The sequence below is a fragment of the Stegostoma tigrinum genome, chromosome 21 (genome assembly GCF_030684315.1).
Source record: "Stegostoma tigrinum isolate sSteTig4 chromosome 21, sSteTig4.hap1, whole genome shotgun sequence".
Lineage (NCBI taxonomy): Eukaryota > Metazoa > Chordata > Chondrichthyes > Orectolobiformes > Stegostomatidae > Stegostoma > Stegostoma tigrinum.
In genome coordinates, this window is record NC_081374.1 from 12,238,877 (window position 1) to 12,259,189 (window position 20,313).

At 43.0% G+C, this 20,313-nt stretch overlaps 1 protein-coding gene across 1 annotated transcript in view; it reads left to right on the forward strand.

Moving 5' to 3' along the window:
- Positions 1 to 7,331: 7,331 nt before the first annotated feature.
- The window catches only part of LOC125462660 (uncharacterized), a 45,290-nt gene continuing 32,308 nt past the window's right edge, over positions 7,332 to 20,313 (forward strand). The window contains exons 1-3 of the mRNA XM_059653212.1: positions 7,332 to 7,441; positions 10,670 to 10,987; positions 13,363 to 13,471. Of these exons, the coding sequence (XP_059509195.1) occupies positions 7,402 to 7,441; positions 10,670 to 10,987; positions 13,363 to 13,471 (467 nt within the window). The 5' untranslated portion in view covers positions 7,332 to 7,401. The remainder of the gene's footprint in view (positions 7,442 to 10,669; positions 10,988 to 13,362; positions 13,472 to 20,313) is intronic.

The following is a 20,313-nucleotide window of genomic DNA, read 5'->3' on the forward strand; positions in this document are numbered from 1 at the left end:
TCCCACTCCCACTTTCTCTCTGTATACATTGATCGCTTGAGCTGTGAGGGTCACAACCATCTTCCTCTTGAATGTGTCGAACATACTGGCCCAAACAGCTGCCAGAGATTTCCACAGGCTCATAAATGTCAGAGTGAAGAACTTCTTCCTCATCTCAGTCCTGAATGGCTTACCCCTGTTTCTTAGACTGTGATCCCTCAGACTAGACTGACTTCGGGGACATTCGTCCTGCATCTAGCCTGTCCAGTATTATCAGGACTCTATGATTCTGTGACATTCCTGACACCCCCTCATTCCTCTAAATTCCAATGAGTACAAGCCCAGTCAATCCAATCTTTCCTCATTTGCCAGTCCTATGATCCAAGGAATCAGTCTGGTGAATCTTCACTGCACTCCCTCAATCATAAGAATGTCCTTCCTCAGACTAGGAGAACAAAACTGCACACAGTGCTCAAGGTGTGACTTCATCAAGGCCCAGTATAACTGCAGTAAGATGTCCTACTCCTAAACTCCATTCATCTCGCAGTGAAGGCCAGCATGCTGTTAATTTTCCACACTGCCTGCTGCACCTGCACACCAAACTGCACGACTGTTCCGAGAGAATGCCCAGATCTCATTGCACCTCACCTTTTCCTAAGCTGCCACCACTTACGCAAATTGCTTTCCTGTTTTCATCACCAAAGCAAATAACTGAGAGGGCACAGGTTTTAAATAAGTGCAGGAGGCTTACAGGAGATGAGAGCAGAACATCTTCCACCCAAAGGGTAGTGTGGATCTGGAACTCACAACCTGGAAGGGTGCGAGAGGCAGAAACCCTCATCACATTTAAGACATATTTAGAAGTGCACTTGCAATGCCAAGGTATGGAAAACTAATGGCCATGTGCTGGAATGTGGGATTGGAATACTTCCATGTTGTTTTTCCCCTGTGCAAATATGATGGGCCAAAGGGCCTGTTTCTTTGCAACATGTTTCGATGACTCTGTGACTCCTTTTGTGACAGTTCAGACCAAAAGCTCCAGCTGTTCCCACAACACCAAGGAATCTGTCACAGCTGTGACGTTCTGCAGCATTCACACAAATCTGCACTTTGTAATGGCCATCACAGAAGCTAGGACTGACTCTTGGAGGACAAGGACTCATTCTCAACAACAGGCTGATGGCACCTGCCACAAATCCTCACATTGCTGATGGGGAACAGAAGTCTGTGAGGCTAAGATGAGCCAGAAAGTCCCTCACAGACAGGAACAAACTGGGGAAATGATTCCCAAGTCGGTCGGGTCTTTTGCATGGTGGAGACACAACAGTGGATGACTTCCATCCTTCACTCACGCCTAGAGAGGTCCCCTAGCATCACTGCCTCTCATTTCCCTCTCTGTCTGCACTCCTGTAACATGTTGTTGTTAGCCAATTACACAAGTATGTCATGCACATGGAGCTCAGCAGGGGAGTGATCTCCAGAAATCATCCGGTGTCAAAGATCCTGCAACAGCTGCAGTCCAGTGTCGGTCATGTGCCCAGCAGTGTGTGACACCCCTCCCTATCTATTGTCGTCAGCACAGGCACCAGGGTGAATGTCTCTCTGATGCTGGGAGATACAGAGCCCAGTGTAGACAGACGTGTGACACAGCTGCATGTCTGAGAACAGTGTGATCCAGGTTTCCTGTCTGGCTCTTTGTGATATTCCAGTCTCCCTTTCAGGCTTCAAACTACACTAAATTGTGTGGATGAAGGATCAAAATTAAAACATTCTGATAAGTTATGTTGAAAACTTAAGGCAAGATAGCAATGTAGCAATAATTGAAACGATGCTCACCCCAAGTGACACAAACGAACAGACTGGACAGGTCTAAGAGTGCACAAACAGATAAGACTAGTGCTTACAACAATAGCATGAAGACCGAACTGAAGGCTCTGTATCTGAATGTGCATATCATTCATAACAAAGCAGACGATTTGATAGCACTAAATACCATAAATAGATAGAACATTGTTGATAGTTCACAGATGTGGCAATAAGATGGCAAAAGCAAGGACTTGAATGGTCAAAGCAAATGTCCTTCATGAAGAACAGAAGGCTAGGATAAGTAGAGGTGTCGCTCCGTTAATTAAGGGTGATTTTCGTAGAATAGGTACATGGCCTTAAGGTCTGGAGATTAGGATGTTTTTGACAGAGATGAGAAATTGTAAAGGTGAGGTCATTTGTAGCACTATATTATAAGTCCAGAACTGTAAGCACGCTGCAGAGTGGAGTATACAGGACAAACGTAATGGGTGCTGGTGAAGCATAACTGTAGTGATCATGACATAAAAGATCTGTGGGAAGGTATTTTCTAAGAGGACATAAGGAGTATGGATAGGGAGATAGGGATCAGTTCAGTGACTGGGAAAATGTTTGGCAAAGGGACTATCATGTGGAATAATGTGTAAGTTTCACTCGGAAATGGTACAACAGAAAAGCAGCATCGTATTCCAATGGATACAGCTTGTCAGGCTCTCAAGTGCAGAGGGATTGGGGATGTCCTTGGATATGAATCAGAAAAAGTTGCAATATTGATCCAACAACTGATCATAGATTGAAGGTTTTTACTTGTTGCAAGGGAATGTAAAAGTAGTGATGGTTTGCCTCAGTTGTAAAGAGTATTGCTGAGAACACATCTGGTTCATTCGATACTATTTACATCTCTCCAGTAAAGGATACAAATGTGTGACCAGCAGTTCAGACAAAGCTCACCTGACTGATGCCTGACATGGGGAAGTGTGGTTATCTTATGGGGAAATGCAGGGCAGTTGGGTTTCCAAACAGAAACATACAGCTTTATAGTATTGCCCCTGCTGCCCCTCTCCTTCCAAACGCATGGATCTCATGGATCCTTTGGCTCAGACACTACATTCGAAAGGACTGATTTCTGGATTTTAATCAATTTACTAACTGTGAGAGAGATTTCCCATCTTCTATTGTGTGTTCAAAGCTCAATAACTCTCGGGCTGACCACACACTAAACAACCACACAGCACTGACACATCTCGCTCATGAATTCAATGTTTTGTTGCAACATTTCAGGAGGTGTGGAGGATCATGAAGTCCGGCATGGCAGTAATTTAATTTTTTTTATTAGCTTCAAGTATAACTAATTTGGTACTGTAATAATTTTAGTTCCTTGTTTAATCAGAGACGTTCTAATGAGGGAATGGACGATAATCCGTTGGCTGCTCTGTGCTGCTCTGGTTGTTTGCTCTGTCTCAATCACGTGCTACACTCGGTTTCAGACCTTCCAGGTACAATCATTACAACCTTTCTTCCTAACATCGCAACGGTCTCACCTCAGCCCAAAAGCTCAAGCACTTCTAAGGTTGCCTCTAAAGGCAGCAAATAATCCACAAAGAAATGATTCACACATAAACTGTTCCTGAATGAATCACTGTCACCATTCCAGTGTCAATACAATGGCTTTGGAGTTCCAGTTTAAACTTATCAGCAAAACGGTTGATTTGTCTGCAGATTTTAGTTTTCAATTTGAAATCTGAGTTTGGGTCAATCAAATAAACAATTCATACAAAACAATTCTTTGACTTGAATTGTTATTTTATAATCTTGTCAACATACAAGTGCGACTGAGGGGTGCAAAACAGCATCTAAAATGTATCCAAACTCAGCCTTAATGTTAATAAAATGTGAGGCTGGACGAACACAGCAGGCCAAGCAGCATCTCAGGAGCACATTATCTTGGAATCTCCAGCATCTGCAGTTCCCATTATCTCAGCCTTAATGTTTCCCATTCTATCAGCTGGAACATCAGACGTATTGAGATGGACATGTACCTGTGAAATAGAATCTCCCCTGGGCCAGTCAGTAGAAATACGGCAGACAAAACTTCACCACTTAAACCAGGCCCTCTCCACCCAGCCTTGCAGCTCTGGACTTTTCACCAGTATCTGTTGAAGGGTCACACCTATGAATGAGGCTCAATTCATTCATATTCGTCAGTTCCAGTGCTTTAAGTTATTTCTTATTCTGTTCTCCAGCCAAATAAGAGAAGGATCAACTGGAAACATCAGCCACAGAATGCAAATGAAACAGAACTCCACTTGAAGATGGATCAGAAGATATATTGATTCATGCAAGAATGTCCACAATATGTTGTTCTTGTATTTAGAAGTTAGTTTGCAGTATTCCGATATTTCACACTTTAATTCGATCTGAAAGGCTTTGTAAACTCACCATGAAAGAAAGTACTTCTCGATATGTTTACAATTGAACCAGGAGAGAGCGTAGTCATTCAGGTCTTAACACTGCACAGCTCAAAGCGCAAAGTCAAAATACATCTTCCAGTTTCCATGACAACCAATTACCCATATCAATCGAAGATCAATACAGTTTCTTGTGAATCAGGTCATTGGTTTGTGATGAAAAGAAACTTATTCAACACATAATCAGTAATTGGCTAGCACGCACAATTAGTCAGATAGGAGAGTATAGATTACCAGCTTCTGACAATGACTCCAGGCCTTCAACAGCTGCCAGCCTCAGTGCAAGCACCATGAGGGCCCTCCCGAACTGGTATGGCAGCACCCGTGGCATCGCAACCTCTCAGCCTAGCATTGGTGGTCTGGAGCAAACTCCAAGCCGCATGAACCTCAAGGTGAAGCCTGCTACAGTCTGAAGCCAAGGCGGGCTGGAGGCTTGCTGCCAGCTCAGTATGGGTTTGAGGACCAGTGTTCTGGGTTTTATTTTCGTGATGCTTGACATTTCATTTCTCGATTTTCTGAGACTGTACAACTGAAGAAGCTGTACCCAGGTACATTGGACCCATGATGGCACTGTAACTGGCGATGTAGCAATTTTTCAGTGTACTTATTCAGTATAAGTGACAATAAAGCTAGCTCTAATTCTAAGAAGTGTTAACGTTTAACACAGCAAATATCCCCTGACTACACATACAAACATATTCACATACATACACATACACTCACATTCTGCAAAATAGAAAACAAAGCAGATTCCTTTGCAGGGACTGAGTCGCTCACATACAAGCACTTTGGCCAGTGGGTTGTTCAAAGGGAAAAGTATAGGATGCTTCAGAGTCCATTGTTCTGATGTTCTGGCAAGTGTGGTCAAGTAACTAATCACATACTGGCGTCCTCTCAGGAGTCTTGTACCAGCAGGATGCTCAAGAAATACAATGTTCAGAAGGTCTTTTCATCATTCTTTCAAAAGCACAGTCATGTCTCATCATGTACTGACGTTAAGGTTTGATGTTCAGAAATTATACTGTCACAGTCACGCAACATGGGGAAAGGCCCTTCAATCCAAACGGTTTACACTGTCTACCTTCCCAACTAAACAGTGCCACCTGGTGGCATTTGGCCCATATCCCTCCATACTTTTTCTCTTCATGTCCTTACCCAAATCTCTTTTAAATGTTGTAACTGTACCTGCATCTACCTCTTTCTCTCGTAGTTCATTCCACACAAAAAACTCTCCGGGTAAAAATCGTGCTCCTCATCCCTTTCGCCATCATTCTCCACCCTCCTTAAAAATATACCCCCTAGTTTTGAACTTCCCCATGACAGGGAAAAAACCTTTGCTATTTACCTAAAGTGTGCCTGTTGTGATTTTATAAACTTCTCTAAAGTCACCACTCACCCTGCTATGCTCCAGTGGGAAAGAATTACCAGCATATCCAAGCTACTTTTATAACTCAGACCCTGCTTTGTTGTTAATTAAAAGGCATTTCAGCCCTTGTTTGGTCATTATGGACAATTAAGTTGAGAAAAGAAATTAGAAAAAGGATACATTGTCAAACCCAGGCCTATGCTTAGCGCAATCTTGACCAAACAAATCACCCTCACAGTCAGCAAATAGAGAACAATCATCTTCACTTTCGTATGGAGTTACATGCTGGGAATTAGGGGAGTAATGGACAAAGATCTGTGGGAGTTTTAATTTTGTGGTTATATTCCTGTTTTTGTAAAGTATTTCCCTGGTTGAAAGAACATTACAGCAGAAGGACAGGTCCTTCGGCCCACCAAGACTGCACTGACATGTGACACCTTCTAAGCTACAAACCTTTCGCAGCTTTATGGTTCATATCCCTCTCATCCCTGCCTAATGATAGATCTGTGAAGATGTTTCTTAAACATTGCTATTGTACCCATTTCTACCATCTCCTCTGGCAGCGCAATCCACATGCTTCTCTAAAATACTTGCATCTCATATCTCCTTAAATCTTTCCCACTTGTACTTTAAATCAAAGTCCCCTCATAACTAATATTTCTACTTGGGGGAAGAAACTCTGAAGATCCATTTGGTCCGAGCGTTTCAAATTTTGGAAACTTCTATCAGGTCTCCCCTTAGCCTCCAACACTGAAGTGAAAGCAAATTGCATGTCTCAAATCTCTCCTCATAGCTAATTCCCTCCAAACCAGACAACATCCTGCACATTCTCCAAACGCACCACATCCTTCTGGTCATGTGCCAATCAGAACTGTACACAATATTCCAAATTTGCCTCCACTGAAACCCTATACATCCGAAACATATCTTCCCAAATTTTTTACTTTAGGCTCCAACAAAAAAAGACAAGCATGTCATACGCATTCTTAATCACCTGATCCACTTCCATTGCCATTTTCAGGGAATTCTGGTCCTGTATGCCGAGATACCTCTGTACGTTAATGCTTCTAAGAGTTCAGCGATTTACTGTGTTCTTCCCCATTGCAGTCGACCTTCCAAAATGCATCACAGCACGTTTGTTCAGATTGACATCCATCAGCTATTTCTCCAACCGAGTCTCCAGACTATCTACGTCCTCTTGGCAATCTTCTTCACCTGTTGCCCCTTCGTGATCTTTCTGTCATCTGCATGTCACTTAATCAGAAGCCCTCCATCCTCCACCAATCACTTATATACAGACTACAAGCAACATCGATCCTTGCAGTACACCACTGGTCACAGATCTCCAGTCAGACATGGTGGAACGATACCTGCATCAGTGCAGTTGTTTCAATTATGAAAGCAACGCAAACTGAAGGTAACAGAAAGACAATCACCTGATCACTACGCACCAATCAGGGGCTTTCTGTCCAACATGTCCCTTTGCAACATGTGATGTGACAAAGTGCAGCTTCCAGCTCAGCAGCATTCACCTCACTGTTGTCGTGACGATGAATTCAGTATGTGATTTGTGATCTAATAATGACTGAGGAAGCACCTACAAACATAATGAGGAACGCTGTAGTTGACCAATGAATCCTTCCAGATTGCCAAATAGGAACTGGTGAAACTCAATTTTAAGCAGGAAATGACAGTTTTAAATGGGTGTCAACTGATTCAAACACAGACTTCCTGGCAGACAATATCGGGACAGCGAAAATTCACCCAACAGAAACATCCGAAGCAATGACAGCAATTGTGTTTTTCATTCTTATCTCTATATCATGTAAGTTTTCATTAAGACCAGAATCTTTATTATGATTAAAATGTACTTTGGTAATCAGAGCTGAGAAAGGCCAGAAATGGTTCCTGACACAGTCATCAGTCGGATTGTTGAGATGAATTAATGCAAAATCACCGACAAGTTCTTTAGAAAGTTGTTACTGTGGTTGAGATCAGCCTGCTTCTCCAGCACCGCCAGCCTGGTTTTGCCTGGTTTGCTTCTTTCTGTGGGACCCCATTGCACCCGAATGTTTCTGTCCTGTCTGAAAGGAGAGTTCTTTGTCAGTGCAAACACAGGAAAACACACTGCACGCTGTTTTAGAGACAAAATAAGATCCAGAATGTGGAATCCAAGGTACACAAAGAGGAAGCTGGAAGAACCCACAGGCCAGGTAGCATCTGGAGGAAAGGAGCAATAAATGTTTCAGATATTACTCTTCAGGGGGATCCAATTGTGTTTGTCACTAAAATAAACAATTTGTAGCGTGGGTTAATCCCAAAAGGTTGACTGCACCTTTCACCCAGATGCTGTCTGTCCTGCTGTGCTCTTCCAGCCTGCTCTTTCTCTACCTTAAACTGCAAGCTTTTCTTTGAAGTAGCACCTAATGCCACGCAAAGTGCTTCAGAGAAGGGAGGGCTAGAGTGCAATGGTGTTCTTCTTCAGTGTGCTATGCAAAGGCTCAGGCTCAAACCCCACAATGGTGGATGGAGTCATTTGAACTTTACAAATCTGAATATCTATCACACCCTTCAGGGAAGGAAATCTGCCAGCCGATATGTGATTCCAGACCTACAGCAATCCAGTTGATGCACAATTGCTTTAGAAACTCTCAACGTACTCAGCCCAGGGATAATTACAGAGGAACAACATGGGTGTCAGTGAGGGCTGCATTCCTGGAAAGAATTTATGAAATATTTCAAAATGTAAAATTTGGCACAGGATCCATTCCATCCAATATCATGCCTTATTCAAAATTAGGCACCATGACATGATGCCTAACTGTATTCTCAGGGACAAGGATTGATTTGAAATAAGCAGCATGGATTTGTGGTGGGAAATTCTGTTTCATGAACTTGATTGAGTTTTTTTAGTGGAAGAAACATAGAAGATTGAGGGCAGAGTAATAGACATTGTTTATATGGACTTCAGTAAAGCTTTTGACAAAGATTTGCACAGTTGGCTAATTAGCAAAGTTGGACCACAAGAAACGGGGCTGGGGGGAGATTGCCAATTTCACATGGAATTGGCTTTATTGGAAGAAACAGAGTGCGGTGGTAGAAGGTTGTTTTTCAGACTGGAGGCCTGTGAACAATGATATTCCACACGGATCTGTACTGGGTCCACTTCTGTTTGTCATTTCTGCAAAAAATTTGGATTTACATACTGGAACGTGGTTAGCAAGCTTACGGATGACACCAAGATTGGTGGTATAGTCGTCAGTGAAAAGGGTTAACTAAGAATTCAATCTTGATCAATCAGGTCACTCAGCTGGGCAGTGGCAGATGGAGTTTCATTTGGATAAACGCAACTTATTGCATTTTGGGAAAACAAACAAGGGCTGGACTCATACAATTAATGGTAGAGCCTTGGGTAGTGTTGTGGAACGGAAAGACTGAGGGGTTCCGGAACATAATTCTTTGAAATTTGCGCCATACGTAGACAGGGTGGTTAAGAGGATGTTTCGCAAGCAAGTCTTCATTGCGCAGACTTTGGAATACAACAGTTGGGATGTCATGTTCAGGTATACAGGATGTTGGTGAGGCCTCTTCTGGAATACTGTGTGCAGTTTGGGTCCCCCTGTTGTAGGAAGAATATTATGAAAATGGAGGAGGTTTAGAAAAAATTCACAGGATGTTGCCGGAAATGGTGGGTTTGTGTTATGGATGCAAATTGGATATACTGGGACTCTTTCCCACTGGAAAGTAAGAGGTTAAGGGGTGACCTTCAATTCATGAAAGGCATAGATAAGATGAATAGCAATGGCCATTTCTGTTGGGTGAGGTCATTCAAAACTATGGGGACAATATTTTTAAGGTGAGAGGTAAAACATTTAAAAAGAACGTGAGGGATCAGTTTTTTCAACAGAGAATGGTCCGTGTGTGGAATGATTCCCCAGAGAAAAAGTGGTGTATGCAGGGTCAGTTATTTCTCTTAAAAGACATTTGGATGAGCACATGACTAGGAAAGGTTTGGAAGAATATGAGCTAAATACAGGCAACTGGCATTAATTTAGTTTGGCTGCATGGCCGGTGTGGAAATGTTGGAATGAAGGATCTGTCACATGCTGAATAATGCTACGACTCAAGGAAACTAAAAAGCAACTTCAATCAAAGTCACTGATTACCTCCACATAAACAAACTACTCAATGTTAGTAAGGATAGAATACCAGAGTATGGCCCATCAGTCCACAGTCTCACTTGCTCAGGAAATGTGACAACAGGCTCCAACAAGGTCAACTGTCTGTCTTCTTTCACAAGGAATAATTGATTGGAGGAACAATTAAACATGTCAATATTTTTGTGAAAGCCATTGACAAGCCAGGGGCTGTGTTTTCCATTGGCACCTTGAGTGAGTGTTCAGGGGATCCAGCAAACAGAACGCATGTGTGTCCAGAAACCTCTGTTTGCCAGGCCCACCCTAACACCCACAATTCTCTGTGCACTTAGAAATGGGCAGACTGAGAGACGAGTGAGAAGGAATGGAGGAATTCACCTCGAGTGAGCTTCGTTCATCTTCTCAATACCAAGGATCAGTGTAAATGGAGAAGATAAATCAATCATATCATCAACAATCTTCCCATAAAGCACTGACATGGAGAATCTGGCACAAAAGATAATCACTTGCTCGTTTTTCACACTGTTGGTTTACAACTTGGATTTACACAGTAATGTAGGTGACAGTTTCGGTGAATGTCACTCACTATGAGGAAAACTCAGTATTGAAAAGGCGATGTTTCTTCAGAAGGCATGAAGAAGGGTCCCGAACCAAAAGGTCAACTGTCCTGTTCCTCTGACGCTGCCTGGTCTGCTGTGTTCATCCAGCACTACCCTGTATTATCTCTGATTCCAGTGTTGTCAGTCCTTACTATCTCTGTGTTGAAAATCTAGTTTGACATCTAAATATAAGGGAGGGTGCTACAACAATGAAACAGGAGTTCTTATTTTATTAAATATTCTGTTTCCTGACTCTCTGACAGGTATTAATAATCGTTCATTGTTATATCACAATAGGTTCACATCAATTAACTGGCCCCGGGGATGTTCATGGAGAAGTAGGAGGATCAGTCACTGCTGAGTGCAAATATCATCAGAGCTGCAAGGAAAATGTGAAATACTGGTGTAAAGGTTATCATTACATCCGTTGTTCTATTATTGTTTCAACTGATAACCCACAAAGTGGAAGAGTATCAATGACCGATGACAAAAAGCACAACATATTGTCCATAACCATGGACAACCTGATGAAGAGTGATGAAGGACGATACTGGTGTGTTATAGAAAGATTTTTCCCAAATGAGAGGGTTTCGTTCAAATTAGAAGTTTTTGAAGGTAAGATGAATCTGTATTTCTACTTTGTCTGCTTTGCCCAAAATGGAACATTTGAAATCAGAGATACCCTCAACTCTGCACTGGGAGTGATCCCCTGTGACAAGTCCTGAGCTCCCCACGGGGTTGGACTCTCATATACTCAAATGTCCAAATCCTGGGAATACTGACGTCTCACAGCAAGATCCACCCACTCCATTGGGAAAGAAAGAGGGGAAATAGATTGGGAAAACCTTTCGCAAATGGGAAGCTTAAGCAGGCAGCTGTTCTGTTCATGGCCAAAATGTTCTCACCTCATGTTTTTGACCAGCTGCCAGGACTGAAGCAGGGCCGTACCCCAAGGTTATCAGCTGGAGACCTCTCCAACGGGATGGAAACCAGGAAAAAGTCAGACTATGTGCTACACAGCCCCTAATCCCCTGTCGCTCATCAGCCTTTACCCTCATTTCTCCCGCATTCCCGTGGTCGCAATGTGGAGACCGGCTCAGACATTACCCTTGTAACAGTTCGGCACGACCTTAGGTGCATTTTGCCTTAGAAGGCCTTTTACTTGCCTGTCATTGGGGTCATTGTCTAATTGAGAAGGACAGTACCATGGATAGAGATGGCCATTGGTGAGGCTACAAGGAGGGTTGGAATATACAATCCAAGCCTGAAGCATTCTCAACATCAAGGTCAACCATTGCTGCTGAGATGTAGTGGGGGCTGCGGGAGCCCCAAGTGTCTCGGACTGACTGGAATGGAGTGTCCACTGAAGGCTCAGGTGTTTATCTTGATGGGTTCCCAATTCACCAGTTCACCCTCCTGATGTCATCTGATTTCATATGGATTGTAATATCCCAAATCTGAGCAAGTTATTGGTTTAGTTATCTATTGGCTGCTCAGGGTCCTGCTGCTGGCGTTATCCCTAAGCAATGGGAAATTCCATACCGTCACCTTGCCTGTGATTTTCCAAACTCTCCACCTCCCAGCCCAACTCCAGAAGACTGGTAACATCAAACCCATTGTTACTGTGCAACTTCCTGTCATATTACTGTCTGATTCATTTATATTTTTCATATCATTGATTTTAAGTTTGAGTTTTGCTTTTACTTTGACTTTTGGGCAGCCCTGGGAGGGTCTTCCAGGAAGTTGGTTGTGTAGACCAATGCTCCTGAAAGGCAAGGATGCAGTGAAACTAGATTGTCTCAGAGTAAAGAGTTGATGTTTGCCGCAGACCAGTAGCATGAAGCGAAAACCCTCAAGAGGTTATGTAAAGCTGGGTGCTTTTGAACTCCCGTATCTAATAGCTCCAAGAAGAATCTATCTGCGTAGAGATAGTGACTGTAGCAGGAGTACTGTATTTGTTGTTAGATAATAAAATGTGAGGCTGGATGAACACAGCAGGCCAAGCAGCATCTCGCCTGCTGTGTTCATCCAGCCTCACATTTTATTATCTTGGAATTCTCCAGCATCTGCAGTTCCCATTATCACTGTATTTGTTGTGTTTTGATGACTGAACTAGATGTGCTTTTACACTGGAAGAGAGCTGTTACTTTCCTTTCCAATTTGAAACAAATGTTGTTCTACTGTTACTGCGTGCGGTAATATGTTTCCATTTGTTTTGTAAGCTGATAGTTTGGATTATTCTACTTTCTCTTCATTTGGTTTGTTAATAAAATTCTACTTTATAGTTTCAACCAATTCTGCAACATTATGTGCAGATGTGCTTTGAGTACTGCACAAAAGCTGTTGTTTCTATTTCCAATTTAAACAGGAAATTCTTGGAATTCATGGTGTTAAACTTTTGCTGCATGCTTTAATATCTTTGTATTATAAGCCGATATTTGTTTAATCTACTTTATCTTCATTTAGTTTGTTAATAACGTTCTACTTTATAGTTAAAACAAGATCTGCTGCATTGTGTATATCTGTTTCAGTTATTGAATACGTCGTTACACTCAAACAGAACAAAATATGATCCATGAAGCCAGATTTCGGTCTGGGATCTGAGCTGTGCTTTCAAAACATGAAGAGGATTCATAACACTGCCCCATTGCCAGTCAATTACTGTGTGAGCAAATTGTTAACTCACTCACGCAGGAATGGCTGAAACATTGATGCATCTCGTGCTGTAATGTCTCACCTCACACTCAGTTTGTGTCTATTTTGTTGCAGTTGCTTCTGAATTTACCCAACTGTATAATCGTCTAATACTGGTAATGCAATCATTTCATTTAACTCCAGAATGATCTAGTCATTTGCAACAAAAGCAAGATAATGTGGAAATGTAATGTTGAAGGAATGATTAACTATGACTTTTAAGTGGTTCCATTGAGGGGAGTCAACTCAGTGGGGAACATAATTTCAACCATTTTCAACAAGTTGCTCCTTTATAGTGCCTACATGGAGCTCGACAATGGGACCAACCAGCAGCATCGCAGGAACTACTCAGTCTCATGTTACAATGGATCTGACCACATCCTCTGCCACCATCAGCTCAACCAGGTTCGTCTGTGAAACGATGAAATCTATGAAGTACATCTTTACCATGATATGAACGTATCATGGTTAAAATGCTCAGGGAGAGCCCAACACAATCTATAGTAAATCTCAGGTCATCAAGCACGCACTAGAATAAAGTGGGGCTGGAAAATCAAAAACACAGAAAAGCCAGTGGTTAGTGATTGAGCTGGAGGGGAGGCGGGTTGACATAGGTATCCTTATTATCCTGCTGTCATAAGATTGAAAACTGCCTGCTGGGCCACTTCATGAGTTATCACTTTATTTTATTCAACCCAGAAATTTGTGGAAAATTAGGGAAAAAATTGCAGGGCCCCTTGCAGTAATACTTGCATCGTCTGTAGCTATGAGTGAGATGCCTGAGGACTGAGAGTGGCTAATCTTATGCCCTTGTTTAAGAAAGGATGTAAGGAGCAACCTGGGAACCACAGATCTATGAGCCTAAGTTGTTGGAAGCGATTCTGAAAGATAGCATTTGTATGCATTTGGGGAGCCAAGGAATGATTAGGCATAAACAACACAGTTTTGTGCAAGGAAAATGGTGTCTTAAAAACTTGATTGAAATTTTTGAGTAAGTACCAAAAAAGACTGAAGGGTAGAGCAGTAGACATTGTTTATTTGGACTTTAATAAAGCCTTTGCCAAGGTTCCACATGGCAGGCTAACGAGTAAAGTTAGATCATATGGGTTTCAGGGTGAACTTGCCAATTGGACACAAAATTGGCTTAACAGCAGGAGACAGAGTGATAGTGGAGGGTTTTTTTTGGAGGCCTGTTACCAACGGTGTTCCAAAAGGATCAGTGCTGTGACCCCTTTTATTTATCATTTATATAAAAGATTTCGATGAGAGTATATGAGGCATGTTTAGTAAGCTTGTGGTTGACACGAAGATTAGTCGCATGGTGGGCAGTGAGGAAGGTAATCACAGATTACAGAGAGATCTTCATCAATTAGGTAAATGGGCTGAAGAGTGACAGGTGGATTTTAGTTCCAATAAGTGCAAGATCTTGCATTTTGTAAAACAAATAAGGGCAGTGCTTATACAATTAAAAGCAAGGCCTTGGGTAGTTGTAGAACAGAGAGACCAAGGGATTCAGGCACATAATTCTTTGAAGTTTGCATCACATTTGGATAGGGTAGTTAATAAGTATTTAGTATGCTTGCCTTCTTTGCTCAGATCTTTGAATATAAGACTTAGACTGTTATGTTGATGCTTCACAGGACGTTGGTGAGGCATTTTCTGGTGTGTTATATCCAGTTCTGGTCTCTCTGTTATAGGAAGGACATTATTAAGCTGGAAAAGTTTCAGAAGACATTTACCAGATTATTACTGGGAATGGAAGATTTGACTTGTAAGTAGAGGCTGGATAGACTGGGATGTTTTCACTGAAGCATAGGAGGTTGAGGGGTGACGTTGTAGAGGTTTATAAAATCATGAGGAGTATAGAGAAAGTGAATAGCAGGTATCCTTTCCACAAGGCAGGGCATTTCAAGACCAGAGGGAATATTTTTAAGGTGAGAAGAAAGATTTTAAAAAGACACCTTGGGCTACTTTTTTACGCAGAGTGTGGTTTGTGTGTGTAGTAAGCTTCCAGAGGAAGTGATGGATATGGGTACAGTTACAAAGTTTAAAAGAACCTCTTGTTAAGTGCATGAATAAGAAATGTTTTGAGGGATATGAGCCAGGAGCAGGCAGGTGGGGTTTGTTCAGTTTGGATTATGGTCAGCATGGATTGGCTGGACTGAAGTGACTGTTTCCACGCTGTATGACTCGATGGCTCAATAATATGTTGTTACCAATATACATTGAGCCTATGGAGTCATACAGACTGGCTGAAACTCCAGCTCGGTTCAGCTGCTCAGGGCCATATAGTAAAGCCGTATGTGTTTTTTAATGATCAACAGATCACCCACATATTGGGTCACTGTACCGTCTCTTAAACATTATGTAAATTTCCCATTTTGAAATAGTAATTGTATCAAGGTATATATTAATAGAACATAGAACATAGAACAGTACAGCACAGAACAGGCCCTTCAGCCCACAATGTTGTGCCGACCATTGATCCTCATGTATGCACCCTCAAATTTCTGTGACCATATACATGTCCAGCAGTCTCTTAAATGACCCCAATGACCTTGCTTCCACAACTGCTGCTGGCAACGCATTCCATGCTCTCACAACTCTCTGCGTAAAGAACCTGCCTCTGACATCCCCTCTATACTTTCCTCCAACCAGCTTAAAACTATGACCCCTCGTGCTAGCCATTTCTGCCCTGGGAAATAGTCTCTGGCTATCAACTCTATCTATGCCTCTCATTATCTTGTATACCTCAATTAGGTCCCCTCTCCTCCTCCTTTTCTCCAATGAAAAGAGACCGAGCTCAGTCAACCTCTCTTCATAAGATAAGCCCTCCAGTCCAGGCAGCATCCTGGTAAACCTCCTCTGAACCCTCTCCAAAGCATCCACATCTTTCCTATAATAGGGCGCCCAGAACTGGACGCAGTATTCCAAGTGCGGTCTAACCAAAGTTTTATAGAGCTGCAACAAGATCTCACGACTCTTAAACTCAATCCCCCTGTTAATGAAAGCCAAAACACCATATGCTTTCTTAACAACCCTGTCCACTTGGGTGGCCATTTTAAGGGATCTATGTATCTGCACACCACGCTGCCAAGAATCCTATCCTTAATCCTGTACTCAGCTTTCAATTTCAACCTTCCAAAATGCATCACCTCGCATTTATCCAGGTTGAACTCCATCTGCCACCTCTCAGCCCATCTCTGCATCCTGTCAATGTCCCGCTGCAGCCTACAACAGCCCTCTACATTGTCAACGACACCTCCGACCTTTGTGTCGTCTGCAAACTTGCTGACCCATCCTTCAATCCCAACATCCAAGTCATTAATAAAAATTACAAACAGTAGAGGCCCAAGGACAGAGCCTTGTGGAACCCCACTCACCACTGACTTCCAGGCAGAATATTTTCCTTCTACTACCACTCGCTGTCTTCTGTTGGCCAGCCAATTCTGTATCCAAGCCGCTAAGTTCCCCTGTATCCCATTCCTCCTGACCTTCTGAATGAGCCTACCATGGGGAACCTTATCAAATGCCTTACTGAAGTCCATATACACCACATCCACAGCTCAACCCTAATCAACTCTTCTAGTCACATCCTCAAAAAACTCGATAAGGTTTGTAAGGCATGACCTACCCCTCACAAAGCCGTGTTGACTGTATTTGATCAAGCCATGCTCTTCCAGATGGTCATAAATCTTAACCCTCAGAATCCTTTCTAACACCTTGCAGATGACAGACGTGAGACTTACCGGTCTATAATTGCCGGGGATTTCCCTATTTCCTTTCTTGAAGAGAGGAATTACATTTGCCTCTCTCCAGTCCTCAGGTACGACTCCAGTGGAGAGCGAGGATGCAAAGATCTTCGCAAGTGGCGAAGCAATTGCATTTCTCGCTTCCCAAAGCAGCCGAGGACAAATCTGGTCCGGGCCTGGCGACTTGTCAATCTTAATGTTTGACAAAATTTTCAGCACATCAGCTTCCTCTATCTCTATCCATTCCAGCATGCACACCTGCTCTTCAAAGGTTTCATTCACTACAAAGTTCGTTTCTTTCGTAAAGACAGAAGCAAGAAACTCATTTAGGGCTTCCCCTACCTCCTCAGGCTCCACACACAAGTTCCCTTTGCTATCCCTGATCGGCCCTACTCTTTCTTTGATCATTCTCTTATTCCTCACGTAAGTGTAAAATGCCTTTGTGTTTTCCCGGATTCCTTCTGCCAAGCCTTTCTCGTGCCCCCTCCTGGCTCTCCTCAGACCATATTTGAGCTCCTTCCTTGCCTGCATGTAATCCTCTCTAGCTGAACTTGACCCTAGCTTCCTCCACCTTATGTAAGCTACCTTCTTCCTTTTCACTAGAAGCTCCACCGCTCTCGTCATCCAAGGTTCCTTAATCTTACCCCTTCTTGCCTGTCTCAGAGGGACATATTTACTCATCACTCCCAACAACTGTTCCTTAAACCGTCTCCACATGTCTATAGTTCCCTTACCATGGAACAACTGCTCCCAGTCCATGCTTCCTAACTCATGTCTAATCGCGTCATAGTTTCCTCTTCCCCAATTAAATATCCTCCCATTCTGCCTAATCCTCTCCTTCTCCATAGCTATGTAGAATGTGAGGCAGTTATGGTCACTATCACCAAAATGCTCTCCCACCACAAGATCTGATACCTGCCCCGGCTTGTTTCCGAGCACCAAGTCTAGAATGGCCTCTCCCCTCGTCGGCCTGTCAACGTACTGCGTTAGGAAACCCTCCTGAACACACCTTACAAATACAGCTCCATTCAAATCTTCTGCTCGAAGGAGGTTCCAATCAATATTAGGAAAGTTAAAGTCACCCATTACAACAACCCTACTGCGTGCACACTTTTCCAAAATCTGTCGACCTATGCTTTCTTCAATCTCCCTGCTGCTATTGGGGAGCCTGTAGTAAACCCCTAACGAGGTGACTACTCCCTTGCTGTTCCTAATTTCCACCCACACTGACTCGGTAGGCAGATCTTCCTCGACAATGGAAGCTTCTGTAGCTGTGATACCCTCTCTGATTAGTAGTGCTACACCCCCTCCTCTTTTTCCCCCCTCCCTATTCTTTTTAAATGTTCTAAACCCTGGAACATCCAGCAACCATTCCTGCCCATGAGAAACCCATGTCTCTGTTATGGCCACAACATCATAGCACCAGGTACTGATCCATGCTCTAAGTTCATCACTTTTATTCCTGAGACTTATTGACTTATCATCCTAAATTTAGAAACAATTATTCCCAGACTTGGTGGATTGAAAGGGTGTTTTTAATATCAGAGACACAAGCCTTTGATTGCAGTCAAATGGTCTGCTGGTTCAACACCAGGCCTCTGAAAGGCAAGGCCGTTAATCCAAATTTAATGCCTGTACATTTCTAAAGCCACACATATAGCAATATTGAAGGCATATGTTGAAATTGAAAGAGGTAGTAAGAACTGCAAATGCAGGAGTCAGAGATAACTCAGCAGGCCAGGAAGCATCAGAGGAGCAGTGAAGTTGATGTTTCGGATTGAGATCCAACGTGAAACATCAGCTTTCCCGCTCCTCTGATGCTACCTGGCCTGCTCTGTTCTTCCAGTTCCACATTGTGTCATATGTGGTGAAATTAAAAGGCAAGCTGACAGCAGAAACAGTTATTTCTCTGTCTCTGAAGGAGGAAGGGCCAAAGTCACCATTTGAGGTCATCTCATAATTATGTGCAGTTTGTTTAAAGGAAGTCTTGAAATCTCCCCCTGTAAGTTCAAGCTGATTCCTTCAATTCTTATTGTCCTTTCTTTGACTTTATTTAAACATTCCAATTTTCTTAAAAATGTTTCTGGTTTTTTTTGTAAAACCAACTTCAGAAACAATTAATGCATACGACAAGATTCTGAGTTCGAACTGCACATTTGTAAATTGGAAGAGGGGATTGTTTAATGAGACCCAATTGTCCTCGTGCACCAGTCACTGAAAGTAAACACACCAGTGCAACAGGCAATAGAGAATGCAAACAGTATGATGGCCTTCATAGTGAGGGGATTCAAGAACAGGAACAATAATGCCTTGCTACAATTATACAGGGCATTGGTGAGGCCACACCTGGAATATTGTGTGCCATTTTGGTCTCCTTATCTGAGGGAGGATGTTCTTCTACGACAGAGTTCAGGTATGATATAGCAACTCGAATTCTGGAATGGCAGGACTGACGTATGATGAGAAATTAAAATCAGTTAGATTGTGTTCACTGAAGTTCAGAAGAAATAGGGAGTGGATCTCGTGGAAACCTGTAAATTTCTAAAAAGACTAGACAGATTAAATACAGAAAGGCTGTTCCCAATGGTGGGGGAGTCCAGAGCCAAGTATTATAGTTTAAAGATAAGGGGTAAACCTTTCAGACCGAGATGTGAAGAACCTCCTTCACCCTCAAAGGGTTGAGCCTGTGGAATTCATTACCAATGAAAGTGGTTGAAGCCAAACCTTTGTGTTTTCATGAAGGAGATAGATAGAGCTCTTGTCACTCAAGGTGGGATGAGGGTTTTGAGCTTGAAGATCAGCCACAATCGTATTAAATGGTGGGGCAGGTTCGAGGGGTTGAAAGAGACAAAAAAACTGCTGGAATCTAAGGTAGACAAACAGGAGGCTAGAAGAACACAGCTGGCCAGGCAGCATCTGGAGGAAAGGAGCAGTCAACATTTCAGGTATTACCCTTCTTCCGTACTGGGTGTGGGGGCAGGGGAAGCTGCAGATAAAAAGAGGCGGGGAAAGGGGGAGGTGGAATGGTGGTGATAAGTGGACGCTGGTGGTAGGTATGGCCTGGTTGGTCGGTGGGAGGGATGAATCCAGTTGGTGGCTGGAAGGGATGGTCAGAGGTGGAATGGATGGGATGAGGTGAGGCTGGAAGGGGAGCCAGAGGATGGATGGAAAGGTTATTTGAAATTGAAGAACTCAATGTTGAGTCCTCCAGGCTGTAGAGTGCCCAGGCAGAAGATGAGGTGTTGTTCTTCAAATTTGCGGTCCAACATACTGCAACACTGGAGGAGGCCGAGGATGGACGTGTTGGAGGGGGAGTGGGGAGGGGAGGTGAAATTGTCAGTGATTGGGAGGTTAAGTTGCCCATAATGAGCCAGGCAGAGATGCTCGGTGAAACAATCACTAGTCCATGTTAGGCCTCACAGACGTAGACCAGACAACATCTGGAGCACCGGATGTAATTGACTAGGTTGGAGGAGATGCAGATGAAGCTCTGTC